Genomic DNA, 16,468 nt, shown 5'->3' on the forward strand with positions numbered 1-16,468 from the left:
GCGGCGACACATCTTCACAGGTTTGCATTTGTACAGCGAGTGAGAAAGAGTCTGTCGAACTCCTCAGACAAAACACATCCCTCTGACTCATTGATATGTGAGAACAACACTTGAGAGAAAAGGACGGTGTCTGGAACAAAGAGAATGGGACAGAAGGATTTACTACTGGGATTTAGAGTAGAGATCTGACCTTGAGGAATCCGCTGTCGGTCACTCTTCTCTCGTCAGATTCTAGCGTAACTCGCTCAAAGCCTGAAGACAGCTGATCCGTGCTATAGACGAAGCCTCTCAACTGATAAAAATGTAAAAACAAATGTAATTTCTACATGAAAAAGTTTGTTATGAAAAACAAAGCAAATCCTATATTAGTACTCAATTTAAGCTTGTAGAAATTAAAGCGTAAATATCAACGATATAAAATTAAGTTAAACCTACTCAACTTGTCTAATACTGGTGTTCCCATCATTCACTGGGGCTTGAGTAATTAATAAGGTTGACTTCTCACTGTTTTCCAGCTGTATTTACACTGTTTTTTAATTGCTTCTGTTGTTAGGTTTAGTAACTTGCTGTTAGGTTTAGTAACTTGCTAGAAACGATTAGTTTCTAAGTAAAACATTAATTTAATTCAGTGTTATATTGCTTGAGTTAAAAGTTAATTTCGTTAAATATACTTAACTTAGGTAAGTATGTTAGTTAATGCTATATGTGAAGTTAAATAAATTAAATATAATTCAGTAATATTTACTTAATTACTTCAATTAAACGTTGAGTGTCAATTAAATGTCAAATGAATGTTAAGTTCAATAGTAAGTAGATTTTACTTGATAATAACAGGTAAGTTGTACAGAGCAGTAGCAGTAAAAATTTACTTAAAATGTGTTAGTGCAAACAAGTAAGTAAATCCTACAAGTTATTTTTTCCAGTGCTGGCGGCTGTATCAGTTACCGAAACAGTAAGCATGCTTTTCCCTTCCAAACAAGACCAAGTATTACTGTTCTGTTGAGTCCAATTCGCCCAAATCCCGTCCTCAGAATCCAATTGGTTGTGGTTCCCCAAGCACGAGTGAAGAGCTGTCTGTCCTTCTCTGTTGTCTAAGGCTCGTTTCTACCAGATGCCCCACTTCAAAGTCTTTGCAGCACCATTTCCAATGTGCCTCTGGCCTGCAAAACACAAACTTGTCTTTTTTTAAAACCACGATGGAGTGTCGAACGAAGCACTAACAGGTTTTTTAGGACTAAGGGAATGGCGCTCTAAACTCATGCTGATGCAAAGACTTACAGCGCTTTTCGGATCAAGTGTGTTTGATGTCAAAGTTTGGTTCATTTTGTTGGTTTGCAAGCTATTTTTCCATAACTTGCACTGCACAATAGCAAATCTCACCTTATTTATCTCATAATTCGGACATTATGTTTCATAATTGACTTTGTCTCATAATTCTAAATATATTGTTCATAATGACTTTCCATTATGGCTTTATATCTCCTAATTCCAACTGCATGTTTCATAATTATGCCTTTTTATCTCATAATTATTAATATATGTATCATAATGAGTTTCCATTATGACTTTATGTCTCATAATTACGACTTCCTTTTTCATAATTGACATAATTTTAACATTATTTCCATAATTCTGACTTTATATCTCATAATTCCACCTTTATTTATCATAATTATTCCTTTATATCTCATAATTCAGACATTATTTGTCATAATTGACTTTGTCTCATAATTCCAAATATATTGTTCATAATGACTTTCCATTATGGCTTTATCTCCTAATTCCAACTTAATGTTTCATAATTATGCCTTTATATCTCATAATTCAGATCGTTTTTCATAAGTGACTTTTTATCTCATAATTATAAATATATGTTTCATAATGAGTTTGCATTATGACTTTATGTCTCATACGACTTCCTTTTTCATAATTGACTCTGTCTCATAATTTTAACATTATTTCCATAATTTTATCTCATAATTCCACCTTTATTTATCATAATTATGCCTTTATATCTCATAATTCAGACAGTTTATCATAAGTGATTTTTGTCTCATGATTCCAAATATATTTTTTATAATGACGTACCATTATGACTTTATATCTCTTAATTCCAACTTTTCATAATTGAATTTGTCTCATAATTTCAACTTTATTTTCCATAATTATGACTTTATATCTCATAATTCATAATGACTTTCCATTATGACTTTACATCTCAAAATCTTTACATATTTTTTCATATTTTTAACATTACTCACAACTAATTATGAATTTCTCAGAATCATGACTTTATATCTCATAATTATGACTATCTCATAATTATGACTTTATATCTCTTATATCTTATCTTATATCTCTTATATCTTATATCATAAATATATACATTATTTCTCATAATTCCTTTTTTTTATATATATGTATCTATGTATCTCAAAATGTTAATTTTCTTTCTGTGACTTTCTTCATTTGAAGTGTATCTCATAATTACCCGTTTAATTTTCTACTTCTATGCATAACTGGGCTTCCATACAATCCAGACTATCTCTGGTTCCGTCCAATCACTCGAGGTCCTTCCTCAATCCCTTTAGTCCTGCTTTAGTGCACAGAAATGCTCTGCATCAAAATGACTGTGGTGTTTTACATGCATTTCACGTTCCTCAGCAGCGGGTCGTGTGGAACGGCGAGCGTATGGCAGTGAGTGTGGGGTGTGAAACGCATGGCGTCAGGCACGCGCGCGTGGGTGGATGCGGGTTGTATTCCAACACCTTTGTGAGTCGTGTGTGGGTGGAGATGTTGAATAAACACGTTCCCGAAGCTTCTGTGCTGCTTTCATGAGCGAGAAACGCTCCCACATTTGATGTTTGGAGGAACTGACGACCGAATCACCTCTTGCAGAGAGCGGAGGAGGTCAGCGCCATGGGGAAACAATAATACACATGAGATATTACGCATTAAATATGGATATTTTATAACACAGCCGTTCTGATGCTTGAGTTCTATTGAGCGTTATTTGCTTTGCCTGATATCGGCTCCTTCGGGAAGAGTAGCACCACCTCAGAAAGTGTTAAATTTCTCAACACGAGGAAGTACGGCACAATTTTGTTGCTTAATGGATGGTGTAATAAGCCACTATAATAAGGATTGTGCTGCTGAGTCCTGTGCCATTACCGTCCTGAAACATGCTTTGTCACACGGGCACTAATGTGGAATGAATCAAAATATCCATTAAGCATATGTCTCATGATTCGAGCCCGAACGAATGTTTATGAATTTCATGTTTGCATTTAGCTTTAAAGGATCAACACGCATCCCTACCAGAATGACAGGCAACAAATCCACTTCATTGACACTCTTCCTTGGGCTGTTTTAGAAGTTGTGTCGTTTTGTCTGGGTATTTGAGCATTTAATTCACTGGATTATCCAAAGAAATAGGCATTATCTCATTGTGATTTAATATACAAATCAGTTTTGGGGTTGATAATCTGGCAGAAATGCTACTGAAAAAGATAAAGTGATGACTGATGGTAACTTCATTGGCAATTTAAGTGTCTCTTGGTCCATGTTATACTATTAGTATCACTATTACTGTTTTATTTAATACATTATCCAAAAAAATAAAGTATGCATAACCTCATGGTGATTTAATATATAGCCTAGTGCATACCTGGGGTTGAAAATCTGGCATAAATCTGAATTTGATATACAAATCATCACATTACATTTATATAAAAAAATTTGGACAGACTGACTGGCAACAAATCACCTTCAATGTAACTTTCAGTGTCTCGTCTTTGCTCCATTTTATACTATTAGTGCCAAGGTTTTGGGTGTTTTTGTGTTTATTTCAATGGATTATCCAAAAAATTGGCAAAGCTGGCAAAAATGCTATTGCAAAAGATGGCCATTTTGGACAGAATGAATGTGTTATGGTGTCCTAGTCAGCAAATTGAAACCTCCGGTCAGTCACAAAACCCAATGGCTCTCAAACAGGAAAGTTAATTACCCAAAGTGATTTACTTAGGAAAATGTTGAGTTTCCCACCACTGGAGATGAATTACAGCATTATCCGTCGCATGTGTGTGTGTTTGAGCGGCGACACGCAAGGTTGGATACAATTAGATAATTCATGATTCATAAAGCAGTGAAAATCCAATCATTAAAGATTAGCAGAGACGCCGGAGCTCGTCGTGTCCGTGATTTAAGATGGATCATTTTATTATCACGAGCTGCTTAAATGACTTCATACTCCTGCTTGAAACAATTAGAGAATGGTTTTGAAGGTTTCGAGTGAGTGCATGATGCTTTCGCAGTTATTCCTCCTTTTCTTTCAGAACTAAAAATAAGCCAGCCTTATTTGAATGCAATCGTTCATGCATATTAATTGTGAAGTGACTAATTTCTGGGTTTGACACATGTGTTAGTCAGCGGTAGGCAGAGCTGCTTATCTCAGTGTTCATGTCAAACCCAAAATCTTCCAGCTCACCCCCTGCAACATGCTGCAATACTGATGTCTGCCCATGCAATCAGTTTATGAGCTTTAGTAAAGCAGTGTTTCTCTTCCTCACCGTTTAGCTGAGTGTTTGTGTCCCCGCGCAGCACAAGAGCTGCTGTATCTGCCATTGAACGCACAATAAATGGAGAGGCACAAAATGTAAAAGGAATTTGGTGTATTGAAAAGCCACCAAGCTCCGGAATGCTAATTCATTGGCCTTTTGATGTTTTCCCATTTATGGCACATAAAAGCCTCATTCTGCATTGGGAAAGAGATTTGGAGAGACATCAGTGAGTCGCGCTGTGGCCCGTGTTGTCACTACATTGGTTCGGTAGCGTGACAGTAGCTTAGCTGTTTTCAGAACAGTGTAGATTTTGTTGAAGTGTGACGAAATTGTTTGTTACTGTGTTTTTCACGTACTGTAGGATATCAACTACATAATACTATATAAATACTTATTACACTGAGGTATATAAAAATAACTATCATTCAATAGGTGTGTGTTTCATGTTTGGGGTCGGTAAGATTTTTTAGGATTTCTTTTAAGTCTTTTTTTTTTTGCTAACCAAGGCTGCATTTATTTAAATGTAATTTATTCCTGTGATCAAAGCTGAATTTTCAGCATCATTACTCCAGTCTTCAGTCACATGATCCTTCAGAAATCATTCTAATATGAAGAAACATTTATGATTATTATCAATGTTGAAAACATTGCTTCATATTTTTGTGGAAACTGTGAAACATTTTCTTGACATGAATAGAAAGGTCAGAAACACTTTAGTTTAGGGTCCAATTCTCACTATTAACTAGTTTCTTAATCGCATGCATATCACTAGAATATTGACTGTTTATTAGTACTTATAAAGCACATATTAATACATTATTCTGCATGACCGTATTTTACATCCCTAATCCTTGACCTAAACTTAACAACAACTATTAATAAGCAGTAATTATTGAGATTATTGAATTATTATTAGTTAATAGTGAGAATTGGACCCTCGTCTAAAGCGTGACCAAAACGTTCAAAAGAACAGCATCGTTTGTAAGATTATAAATGTTTTTACTGTCACTGTTGATCAATTGAATGCATCCTTTCTCAATAAAAGTATTAATTTCTTTTGGAAAAAAACTGACCCAAAACTTTTAAAGCTTCAAAATAGTTATTTTTGTTGGTAGCATAATATGTAGCTAACCCCATTTTCAAAAAGATAACATCAGAAGGCTAGAAACATCACCATCAGGCTTTAATAGCATAAATATAACAAATACACAGAAAGAAATGACAGAAACGGCTCGTGCGTGTTTGAAAATGGCAGCGAATGGGCTAAATGACTGTTTCCGCAGTAGTGTAGTAACCCAAGCAAATATTGCACTGCATAAACTCACAATTATCACGGATCGGAGGAGGGCATGAACGCAACAGATTGGTGATTACCATTGTGAGGGACATTAATTAAAGCTAATTAGTATTTGTCATTTTGACAGAACATATAAGGAGCCGCATTGGTTTAGCGGGAAACGCTGGCGCTCATTAAATGGACTGTAACAGGAGGAGATTACATCCAGGAGGAAGTCCATCAGTCACCCCCATGTGGGACGTTAATGGTATAATCGAGCGCTCAAAGGGTTGGCTGCTTAACTTACATTAAATATGAAATATGACTCTGTCCACCTCAATATGGCATGTCAAGACCTGATTTTTGTAAGTCTGTCGTGTTAAGTTTGAATAAATGATGTCAAGCACCTGGAGACGCGATTTGAATGATGGAACGAACTTCATTTATGTCCACATCAGTAATAGGTTGTAAATGTTTGAGTCATTTTGAACTATAGACAGATTGCTTGGTGTATTTTTTCTTAATTTGACTGCATGAAATCCAGTAATTTACAAACCTGCTCTAAACCACATAGTGGTGCTTCTTTAAGTCGTTTTACTTTTCTTTTATGTACAGAATTTGTTGCTTTACCATCGTCTCAGAATTCAAAAGTCTGAGGTTGGAAAGAAGTCTCTTCTGCTCACCGAGGCTGCATTTATTTGCTTAAAAACAGTAAAAGCAGTAATATTGTTGTGAAATATTTTTACAATTTAAAATAGCTGTTTTCTATGTGAATAAAACCTGAATGGTCACATGATCCTACAGAAATCATTCTAATATGATGATTTGCTCCTAAAGAAACATTTATGATTATCATCAATGTTGAAAACAGCTTCAAATTTTTTTTGTGGAAACTGTGAAACATTTTCTTTAGGATTCTATGACGAATAGAACAGCTTTTTTTTCCAAAATAGAATTTTTTGTAACATTATAAATGTGTTTACTGTCACTTTTTTATCAATTTAATGCATCCTTGCTGAATAAAAGTAGGCTACTAATTTCTTTAAAAAAAAAAAAAAAAAAAAGTCATTATGTTTGTTGTTTGTATGTTGTTGTTTTGTTTTTATTTGTTTTTGTCTGAAAGTTGCACAGCCTGAATCAGGTTTTGTGTGCAGAATGAACAAAGCCTAACTCTCTGTGTGTGTGTCTGTCTAGGTGGCGTGTGTATCGCTCAGTCTCTGAAGATCCCTCGGGAACCCAGGCCTGGGGAATTCGACAAGATCATCCGCCGGCTCCTGGAGACCCCCAACGCTCGGGCCGTCATCATGTTCGCAAACGAGGACGATATCAGGTGTCTCCTTTCTGTTCTTAAAAGACTTTCCCTGGCTAACCGTTCCCTGTTCCCTTAAAGATCTCCAGCTGAGAGAATCCCATCATCAGTGCCTTGAGAAAGAAAGGAAAGAGGAAGCAAAAGGGAAGCTGGCTGCGTTTACGAATATAATACCTGCACACTGAATCCTGTTTTATTATACATATACACTCACCTAAAGGATTATTAGGAACACCATACTAATACTGTGTTTGACCCCCTTTCGCCTTCAGAACTGCCTTAATTCTACGTGGCATTGATTCAACAAGGTGCTGAAAGCATTCTTTAGAAATGTTGGTCCATATTGATAGGATAGCATCTTGCAGTTGATGGAGATTTGTGGGATGCACATCCAGGGCACGAAGCTCCCGTTCCACCACATCCCAAAGATGCTCTATTGGGTTGAGATCTGGTGACTGTGGGGGCCATTTTAGTACAGTGAACTCATTGTCATGTTCAAGAAACCAATTTGAAATGATTCGAGCTTTGTGACATGGTGCATTATCCTGCTGGAAGTAGCCATCAGAGGATGGGTACATGGTGGTCATAAAGGGATGGACATGGTCAGAAACAATGCTCAAGCAGGCCGTGGCATTTAAACGATGCCCAATTGGCACTAAGGGGCCTAAAGTGTGCCAAGAAAACATCCCCCACACCATTACACCACCACCAGCAGCCTGCACAGTGGTAACAAGGCATGATGGATCCATGTTCTCATTCTGTTTACGCCAAATTCTGACTCTACCATCTGAATGTCTCAACAGAAATCGAGACTCATCAGACCAGGCAACATTTTTCCAGTCTTCAACTGTCCAATTTTGGTGAGCTCGTGCAAATTGTAGCCTCTTTTTCCTATTTGTAGTGGAGATGAGTGGTACCCGGTGGGGTCTTCTGCTGTTGTAGCCCATCCGCCTCAAGGTTGTGCGTGTTGTGGCTTCACAAATGCTTTGCTGCATACCTCGGTTGTAACGAGTGGTTATTTCAGTCAAAGTTGCTCTTCTATCAGCTTGAATCAGTCGGCCCATTCTCCTCTGACCTCTAGCATCAACAAGGCATTTTCGCCCACAGGACTGCCGCATACTGGATGTTTTTCCCTTTTCACACCATTCTTTGTAAACTCTAGAAATGGTTGTGCGTGAAAATCCCAGTAACTGAGCAGATTGTGAAATACTCAGACCGGCCCGTCTGGCACCAACAACCATGCCACGCTCAAAATTGTGCTCAAGGTTGTGCGTGTTGTGGCTTCACAAATGCTTTGCTGCATACCTCGGTTGTAACGAGTGGTTATTTCAGTCAAAGTTGCTCTTCTATCAGCTTGAATCAGTCGGCCCATTCTCCTCTGACCTCTAGCATCAACAAGGCATTTTCGCCCACAGGACTGCCGCATACTGGATGTTTTTCCCTTTTCACACCATTCTTTGTAAACTCTAGAAATGGTTGTGCGTGAAAATCCCAGTAACTGAGCAGATTGTGAAATACTCAGACCGGCCCGTCTGGCACCAACAACCATGCCACGCTCAAAATTGCTTAAATCACCTTTCTTTCCCATTCTGACATTCAGTTTGGAGTTCAGGAGATTGTCTTGACCAGGACCACACCCCTAAATGCATTGAAGCAACTGCCATGTGATTGGTTGATTAGATAATTGCATTAATGAGAAATTGAACAGGTGTTCCTAATAATCCATTAGGTGAGTGTATATATATATATATATATATATACCGCCTACTGCTTTTTAAAAAATTTAAAGTCCCCTGTAGTCAATCATTTTATCACTTAAAACTCATCTTTGATCACCAAAATTACATATTTAATGTTTTTTCCTTGAAAAAATAAAATCGTCATGCCTTAAAATATCTTGAATGAAACTCGACACCCTTGCCTCATTAGGTATACGTGGATCTATGAATATGCAAATGAGCCCTGCCTCCACTCACTCACTCAGCTCAGAGATCCACTGGTTGATGATCACACGTTGATCTGATTGGTTACAAGGTAGTTTGTGACGTCAGAAACACCAGCGATTTCAAACCGTGTTTTTGAGACTGTCTTTGGTTCACTGCAGTTTTAAGGAGAAAATACTCAGCAATGCTGTTGAATTTGCACATGAATTTGTCTTAAAGCATATTAAAAACACCACATAGACATATAAGCAACATTAAAAACTGGATATTCACCACAGGGTGAATTATACCAGACATTTCAAACACATCATCACATTGCATGTGATTGCATAGCTGTCTAAGCACAGCCCTGACGTCTAGGCTAAAACAAGGCAAGATTTGGGCTGTCAGTGAAAATTGTGTAGATGTCTAACCATATCCCAAGAATAGACGAGTCATCTAGAACATGAGCATGTCAAAGAAATGAAACCAAACACCTTGTAATCACTGTTTACTTTGCTTACATGATGGACTATCAGACACCTTGCAAGTTAACCAAATTCAAGGTTGTTCTGGCTGGAAGTGGGTTACTCATAGCCGGACTATATCGGGTCAACAGTTAACAGAGATGGTGAAATGACGGCTATTGCTTGCTGGGGATGGACGTCAGGGATAGACTGTGGCGTTTAGAGGTTCAATTGGTACTAAGTGTCTCAAAGTGTGGCAAGATAATATCCCACACCCCATTACACCAGCAGCTGATCCACTGATACAAGGCATACGGGTCCATGCTTTAGTGTTGTTTACAGCAAATACTGACCCGACTGTCTAAATGTTGCAGCAGAAATCAAGACTCATCAGAACAGGCAAGGTTTTTTTGTTGAGTCCGTGTGAATCGTAGCTTCAGTTTGCTGTTCTCGTCTGACAGGAGCACCGGTGTGTTTCTTCTGCTGCTGTAGCTCTTCTGCTTCACGGCTGAGACGAGTGCTTGTTTGAGTTACTGTAACCTCTCTATCAGATGAACCAGTCGTTCAACCAGCCATCAGCCATTCTCCTCTGACCTCTGGCATCAACAAGGCATTTTCACCAGCAGAACTGCCGCTCACTGGATATTTTCTCTTTTCTGGACCCTAGAGATGATTGTGTGTGAAAGTCCCAGTAGATCAGCAGTTTCTGCATTACTCAGACCGGCCCGTCTATCACCAACAACCATGACACATATGAAGTCACTCTTTTCTTCCCCGTTCTGATGTTTAAACTTCAGCACGTCGTCTTCACCATTTCTACAAGCCTAAATGTATTGAGTTGTTGCCATATATGATTGGCTGATTAGATTTTTGGGTTTAGCAATTGAACAGGTGTACCTAATAATGTGGATGGTTAGTGTGTGTATAGAGATAGACTGCGTCCGAAATCGCATACTTTAGTTGGTACTTATTTTGAATAAGAAATTCTTCTCGAACGCTATATAGTATGTTCTATGTAGTATGACTATGTGTAGTATGAATATGAATGTGTGTAGTATGAATATGAATGTGTGTAGTATGTGTGCAGTATGAATATGAATGTGTGTAATATGAATGTGTGCAGTATGAATGTGTGTAGTATGAATATGAATGTGTTTAATGTGAATGTGTGTAGTATGAATATGAATGTGTGTAATATGAATATGAATGTGTGTAATATGAATGTGTGCAGTATGAATATGAATGTGTGTAATATGAATGTGTGCAGTATGAATATGAATGTGTGTAGTATGAATATGAATGTGAGCAATATGAATGTGTGTAGTATGAATATGAATGTGAGTAATATGAATGTGTGTAGTATGAATATGAATGTGAGTAATATGAATGTGTGCAGTATGAATATTAATGTGTGTAGTATGAATATGAATGTGTGCAGTATGAATATGAATGTGTGTAGTATGAATATGAATGTGTGCAGTATAAATATGAATGTGTGTAGTATGAATATGAATGTAGTATGAATATGGATGTGTGTAGTATGAATATGATGTGTGTAATATGAATGTGTGTAGTATGAATATGAATGTGTATAGTATGAATATGGATGTGTATAGTATGAATATGAATGTGTGCAGTATGAATATGAATGTGTATAGTATGAATATGAATGTGTGCAGTATGAATATGAATGTGTATAGTATGAATATGAATGTGTGTAGTATGAATATGAATGTGTGCAGTATGAATATGAATGTGTGTAGTATGAATATGAATGTGTGTAGTATGAATATGAATGTGTGCAGTATGAATATGAATGTGTGTAGTATGAATATGAATGTGTGCAGTATGAATATGAATGTGTGTAGTATGAATATGAATGTGTGCAGTATGAATATGAATGCGTGTAGTATGAATATAAATGTGTGTAGTATGAATATGAATGTGTGCAGTATGAATATGAATGTGTGTAGTATGAATATGAATGTGTGCAGTATGAATATGAATGTGTGCAGTATGAATATGAATGTGTGTAGAATATGAATGTGTGTAATATAAATGTGTGTAGTATGAATATGAATGTGTGCAGTAAGAATATGAATGTGTGTAGTATGAATATGAATGTGTGTAGAATATGAATGTGTGTAGTATGAATATGAATGTGTGTAGAATATGAATGTGTGTAATATGAATGTGTGCAGTATGAATATGAATGTGTGTAGTATGAATATGAATGTGTGTAGTATGTGTGTAGTATGAATATGAATGTGTGTAATATGAATATGAATGTGTGTAATATGAATGTGTGCAGTATGAATATGAATGTGTGTAATATGAATGTGTGCAGTATGAATATGAATGTGTGTAGTATGAATATGAATGTGAGCAATATGAATGTGTGTAGTATGAATATGAATGTGAGTAATATGAATGTGTGTAGTATGAATATGAATGTGAGTAATATGAATGTGTGCAGTATGAATATTAATGTGTGTAGTATGAATATGAATGTGTGCAGTATGAATATGAATGTGTGTAGTATGAATATGAATGTGTGCAGTATAAATATGAATGTGTGTAGTATGAATATGAATGTAGTATGAATATGGATGTGTGTAGTATAAATATGATGTGTGTAATATGAATGTGTGTAGTATGAATATGAATGTGTATAGTATGAATATGGATGTGTATAGTATGAATATGAATGTGTGCAGTATGAATATGAATGTGTATAGTATGAATATGAATGTGTGCAGTATGAATATGAATGTGTATAGTATGAATATGAATGTGTGTAGTATGAATATGAATGTGTGCAGTATGAATATGAATGTGTGTAGTATGAATATGAATGTGTGTAGTATGAATATGAATGTGTGCAGTATGAATATGAATGTGTGTAGTATGAATATGAATGTGTGCAGTATGAATATGAATGTGTGTAGTATGAATATGAATGTGTGCAGTATGAATATGAATGCGTGTAGTATGAATATAAATGTGTGTAGTATGAATATGAATGTGTGCAGTATGAATATGAATGTGTGTAGTATGAATATGAATGTGTGCAGTATGAATATGAATGTGTGCAGTATGAATATGAATGTGTGTAGAATATGAATGTGTGTAATATAAATGTGTGTAGTATGAATATGAATGTGTGCAGTAAGAATATGAATGTGTGTAGTATGAATATGAATGTGTGTAGAATATGAATGTGTGTAGAATATGAATGTGTGTAGTATGAATATGAATGTGTGTAGAATATGAATGTGTGTAATATGAATGTGTGCAGTATGAATATGAATGTGTGTAGTATGAATATGAATGTGTGTAGTATGTGTGTAGTATGAATATGAATGTGTGTAATATGAATGTGTGCAGTATGAATATGAATGTGTGTAGTATGAATATGAATGTGTGTAGTATGAATATGAATGTGTGCAGTATGAATATGAATGTGTGTAGTATGTGTGCAGTATGAATATGAATGTGTGTATGAGTACTGTGAATTCGGACATACTTCTTTGGTCACATACTGTTTCTCACTTACTAGTAGGGAAGTGTGTGATTTGGGACGCAGCCATAGAGCGATTAAGAGGGGAGGAACAGCTAAAACACACTCATTAACACACTTCTCCTAACGCACCGTCCCTCCCAGCAGCCTCTGCTCAACTCCCTCCTTTATCTCAGTTGCCACCTGTATATTGTCTAACTTTACTGCACTAAGTACAGATGGAAAGCAATTAAGAATGCTGGAGAGGGTGTGAAGTGAGGCTTTCTGTGCCTGGAGGGAGGGATGCTCTACTTTCCTCTGCTTCTTCAGATTGTGGAGGTCCTCGCAGCTTTCCTGAGCCGGTCCCCGAGGAGCTGCTCTGCGCACACAGATTTGGCTTCATCACACAGAGACGAATAAAAAATGTTGGCTTTCCTGCCATCTATACATATGTTTGTTGATTTAACAGCTGCTGATGAGTACAATATTTATTTTTATGCCTTGGAGGCGAATGCTAATCTGACTTCATACTGAAGTTGCATAGAGTTTTAAAGCAAGCTCAGGCAAAACAGGCGGAAAATGAGTGTTAAATGTTGGGCTTATTAACAGATTGACCGAGGGCATGCTAACTATTTCACTCTGTGAACATATATGGAGAGACTTAGGTTTAAGATAGTGAGAGTGAGATGAGTTTTAGCTTGAACTTATATCTAACTTTTTAGTTGATAACTGATAAGCATTTACTTTGATTCTGAATCAGACCTTTTCCATTACAAATTGGTTTTCTCAATTTCTCTTTTTGGATATCATCTTGGACATTCTGTACACAGTTAATCCAGATATTATTTAATAATTCTTGGGTTAATTTGTTCTTTCCAGTCACTTCTCTCTTCATCTTTCACAGTGACAGTGTAACGATGCATGCAGGGAAGCTGAAGACAGAAGACTCAGGTTCAAAACACTAATAAGTTTAATTCGTACTCAAACAGCAAGCAAACAGGCAGTGCAAACACTTCTCAACATAACAGAGACTGGACCAAGAGTGAAGGCAAAAGGCTGAGGCTTAAAGAGCTAATAAATGACACACAGCTGAAACCAATGAACTACTAATGACGGTAACCATGGAAACTGAACAAAGGCGGGAAACTGAACAAAGGAACATGTGAAACTCAGACATGAACAAAACAGGGAAACAGATCAAACACAAACATAACCCTGACTGACAGAATGAGCAATATCTTAACAGAACTCCTGTCCTCTTTCCCAAATCCCTCTCGATTAAAATATATATCCATGAGACAGCTGGACAAGATCTTTACAAGACACTTTAGAATAATGTTCATTAGTTTACGTTAGTTAACTACATTAGTTTGCACAAACTAATAATCATATTTTTGTTAATGTTAATTTCAACATTTACTAATACTTAATAAAAATCTTGTTAATGCACCGTGAACTAACATGAACAAACAATGAACAGCTGTATTTGTATTAACTAACGTTAACAAAGATGAACAAATACAGTAACAAATGTATTGCTCATGGTTAGTTCATGTCATACATTAACTAATGTTAACTAATGAACCTTATTGTAAGTGTTACAGATCTTCTTAAGGCTTTAGCATCTCAGAGTCTCTGACGTGAGTGAGGAACGAGTGTGTCTTTATCTGAATATCAGTCGCAGAGCCTGCAGCTCCTGACACACATTTATCTGAACTCAAGCGCTTCACTAGATGAGATATAGATGTGCTGTTTGAGGCTGATGTATCATTGTTTCTGTCCACAGACGAGTGCTGGATGCTGCCAAGAGGAGCAACCAGACGGGCCACTTTCTGTGGGTCGGGTCTGACAGCTGGGGAGCCAAGATCTCTCCGGTGATCCAGCAGGAGAAAGTGGCGGAAGGAGCCATAACCATCCTGCCCAAAAGAGCCACGGTGGACGGTGTGTACATGTGACATATACTATCGATCGCTCAAGTGTTTTTGAAAGAAGTGTCTTTTACTCACCAAGGCTGCATTTACTTTACTGTGAAAACAGTGATATTGTGAAATATTATTACAGTTTAAAAGTTTTTATATTTTGATACTTATTAGAATATCATTTATTTATGTGATGCAAAGCTGAATTTTCAGCATCATTACTCCAGTCTTCAGTGTCACATGATCCTTCAGAAATCATTGTAATATGATGATTTGATGATCAAGAAACATTTCTGATTATTATCAATGTTGAAAACACTTGGATTCTTTGATGAATAGAAAGTTTAAAAAATATATATATTTTTTTAACACTTTTTTAACATTATAAATGACTTTATAAATGACAGTTTTGATCAATTTAATGCATCCTTGCTGAATAAAAGTGTTAATTTACCCCCTCCCCCAAAAATACATTATTTTTCATAAAAACATAAAAAAATTCAATTTTCTTTTAAGTATTGACCCAAACTGTATATTTTTAACTGTATATTATTTACGCTAGTTAAAGCTACACTGTGTAACTTTTTTAGTTGATTCTTAGCAAAAAACACTTAGTTCTTTCAAAAATATCTGTGCTCATTAATGTATATTTACTTCTTTCAAGTAATAAAGTATTCTCTTAAGTTTATAATCTGCCATTGAAAGTACATACGGGTGTGGGGTTCGAATGCCAGTCGCCATGTTGCCCCTCCATCTTGAAACTACATTAGCCAAAGAGGGACATGCCTGTAAATTCAAGCTTCGCCTTTTGCGTTTTTCACTCAGTGACACCGTGACGAATGCGAGGGGGAGATTACTCGCGAGCTCGCGAGTGCCGGCAGATTTGAAAGATAGTGTGGTGTGTGTGTGTGTGTGTGTGTGTGTGTGTGTGTGTGTGTGTGTGTGTGCGTGCGTGCGTGCGTACTCACATTTGAAAGAGAGAATTAAAACGTCAACGCGACAGACAAATCAGCAAGACCATAGTCAATATTGGAGTAACTTTTCCCAGATGGAAAGAGCTCATGAGGAGAAAAGATTTTAAAACGGACGCCGAGGTTGCCTGCTTTCTTCTCGACAGGTAATTCAGCCTGTTGTAATTCATTTGTGTAAATTCGAAGTTTTATAACTTTGCTTGTCTAACCATAGCATGGTTGTGCATAACGCCAGAACGACCTCTAGTATAACTTCATCCTCGCGTCAATGGTGAAAAAGTATTGTTTACCTTGTAACATAAATCTGTGCTGCGACGGATCACAGGTAATGAATAGTTTTAAAGGCGCAATTTTTTAAGCTATATAAAAAAAGGACACTGTAAATTTTAGTTATTTTTAATTGCTTTTACTTTGTACACATTGTAACGTTAGCCTAATCTGATTATGCTGGGATAGCCGATTCCAAGGGTGACGTTTACCTCCTGACATCTGTCCTGTAGTTTTATTCATTTTAGACGTATTATTGTTTATTATTGTCATGGACGA

At 36.6% G+C, this 16,468-nt stretch overlaps 1 protein-coding gene across 2 annotated transcripts in view; it reads left to right on the plus strand.

Moving 5' to 3' along the window:
- Positions 1-16,468, plus strand: part of grm8a (glutamate receptor, metabotropic 8a) — a 204,813-nt gene that overhangs the window by 120,619 nt on the left and 67,726 nt on the right. For both annotated transcript variants that reach the window (XM_079870081.1, XM_079870082.1), the window contains exons 4-5: positions 7,030-7,165; positions 14,819-14,973. In XM_079870081.1, coding sequence (XP_079726207.1) covers positions 7,030-7,165; positions 14,819-14,973 — 291 coding nt within the window. The remainder of the gene's footprint in view (positions 1-7,029; positions 7,166-14,818; positions 14,974-16,468) is intronic.

This window comes from Squalius cephalus, assembly GCF_949319135.1.
Source record: "Squalius cephalus genome assembly, chromosome: 4".
Lineage (NCBI taxonomy): Eukaryota > Metazoa > Chordata > Actinopteri > Cypriniformes > Leuciscidae > Squalius > Squalius cephalus.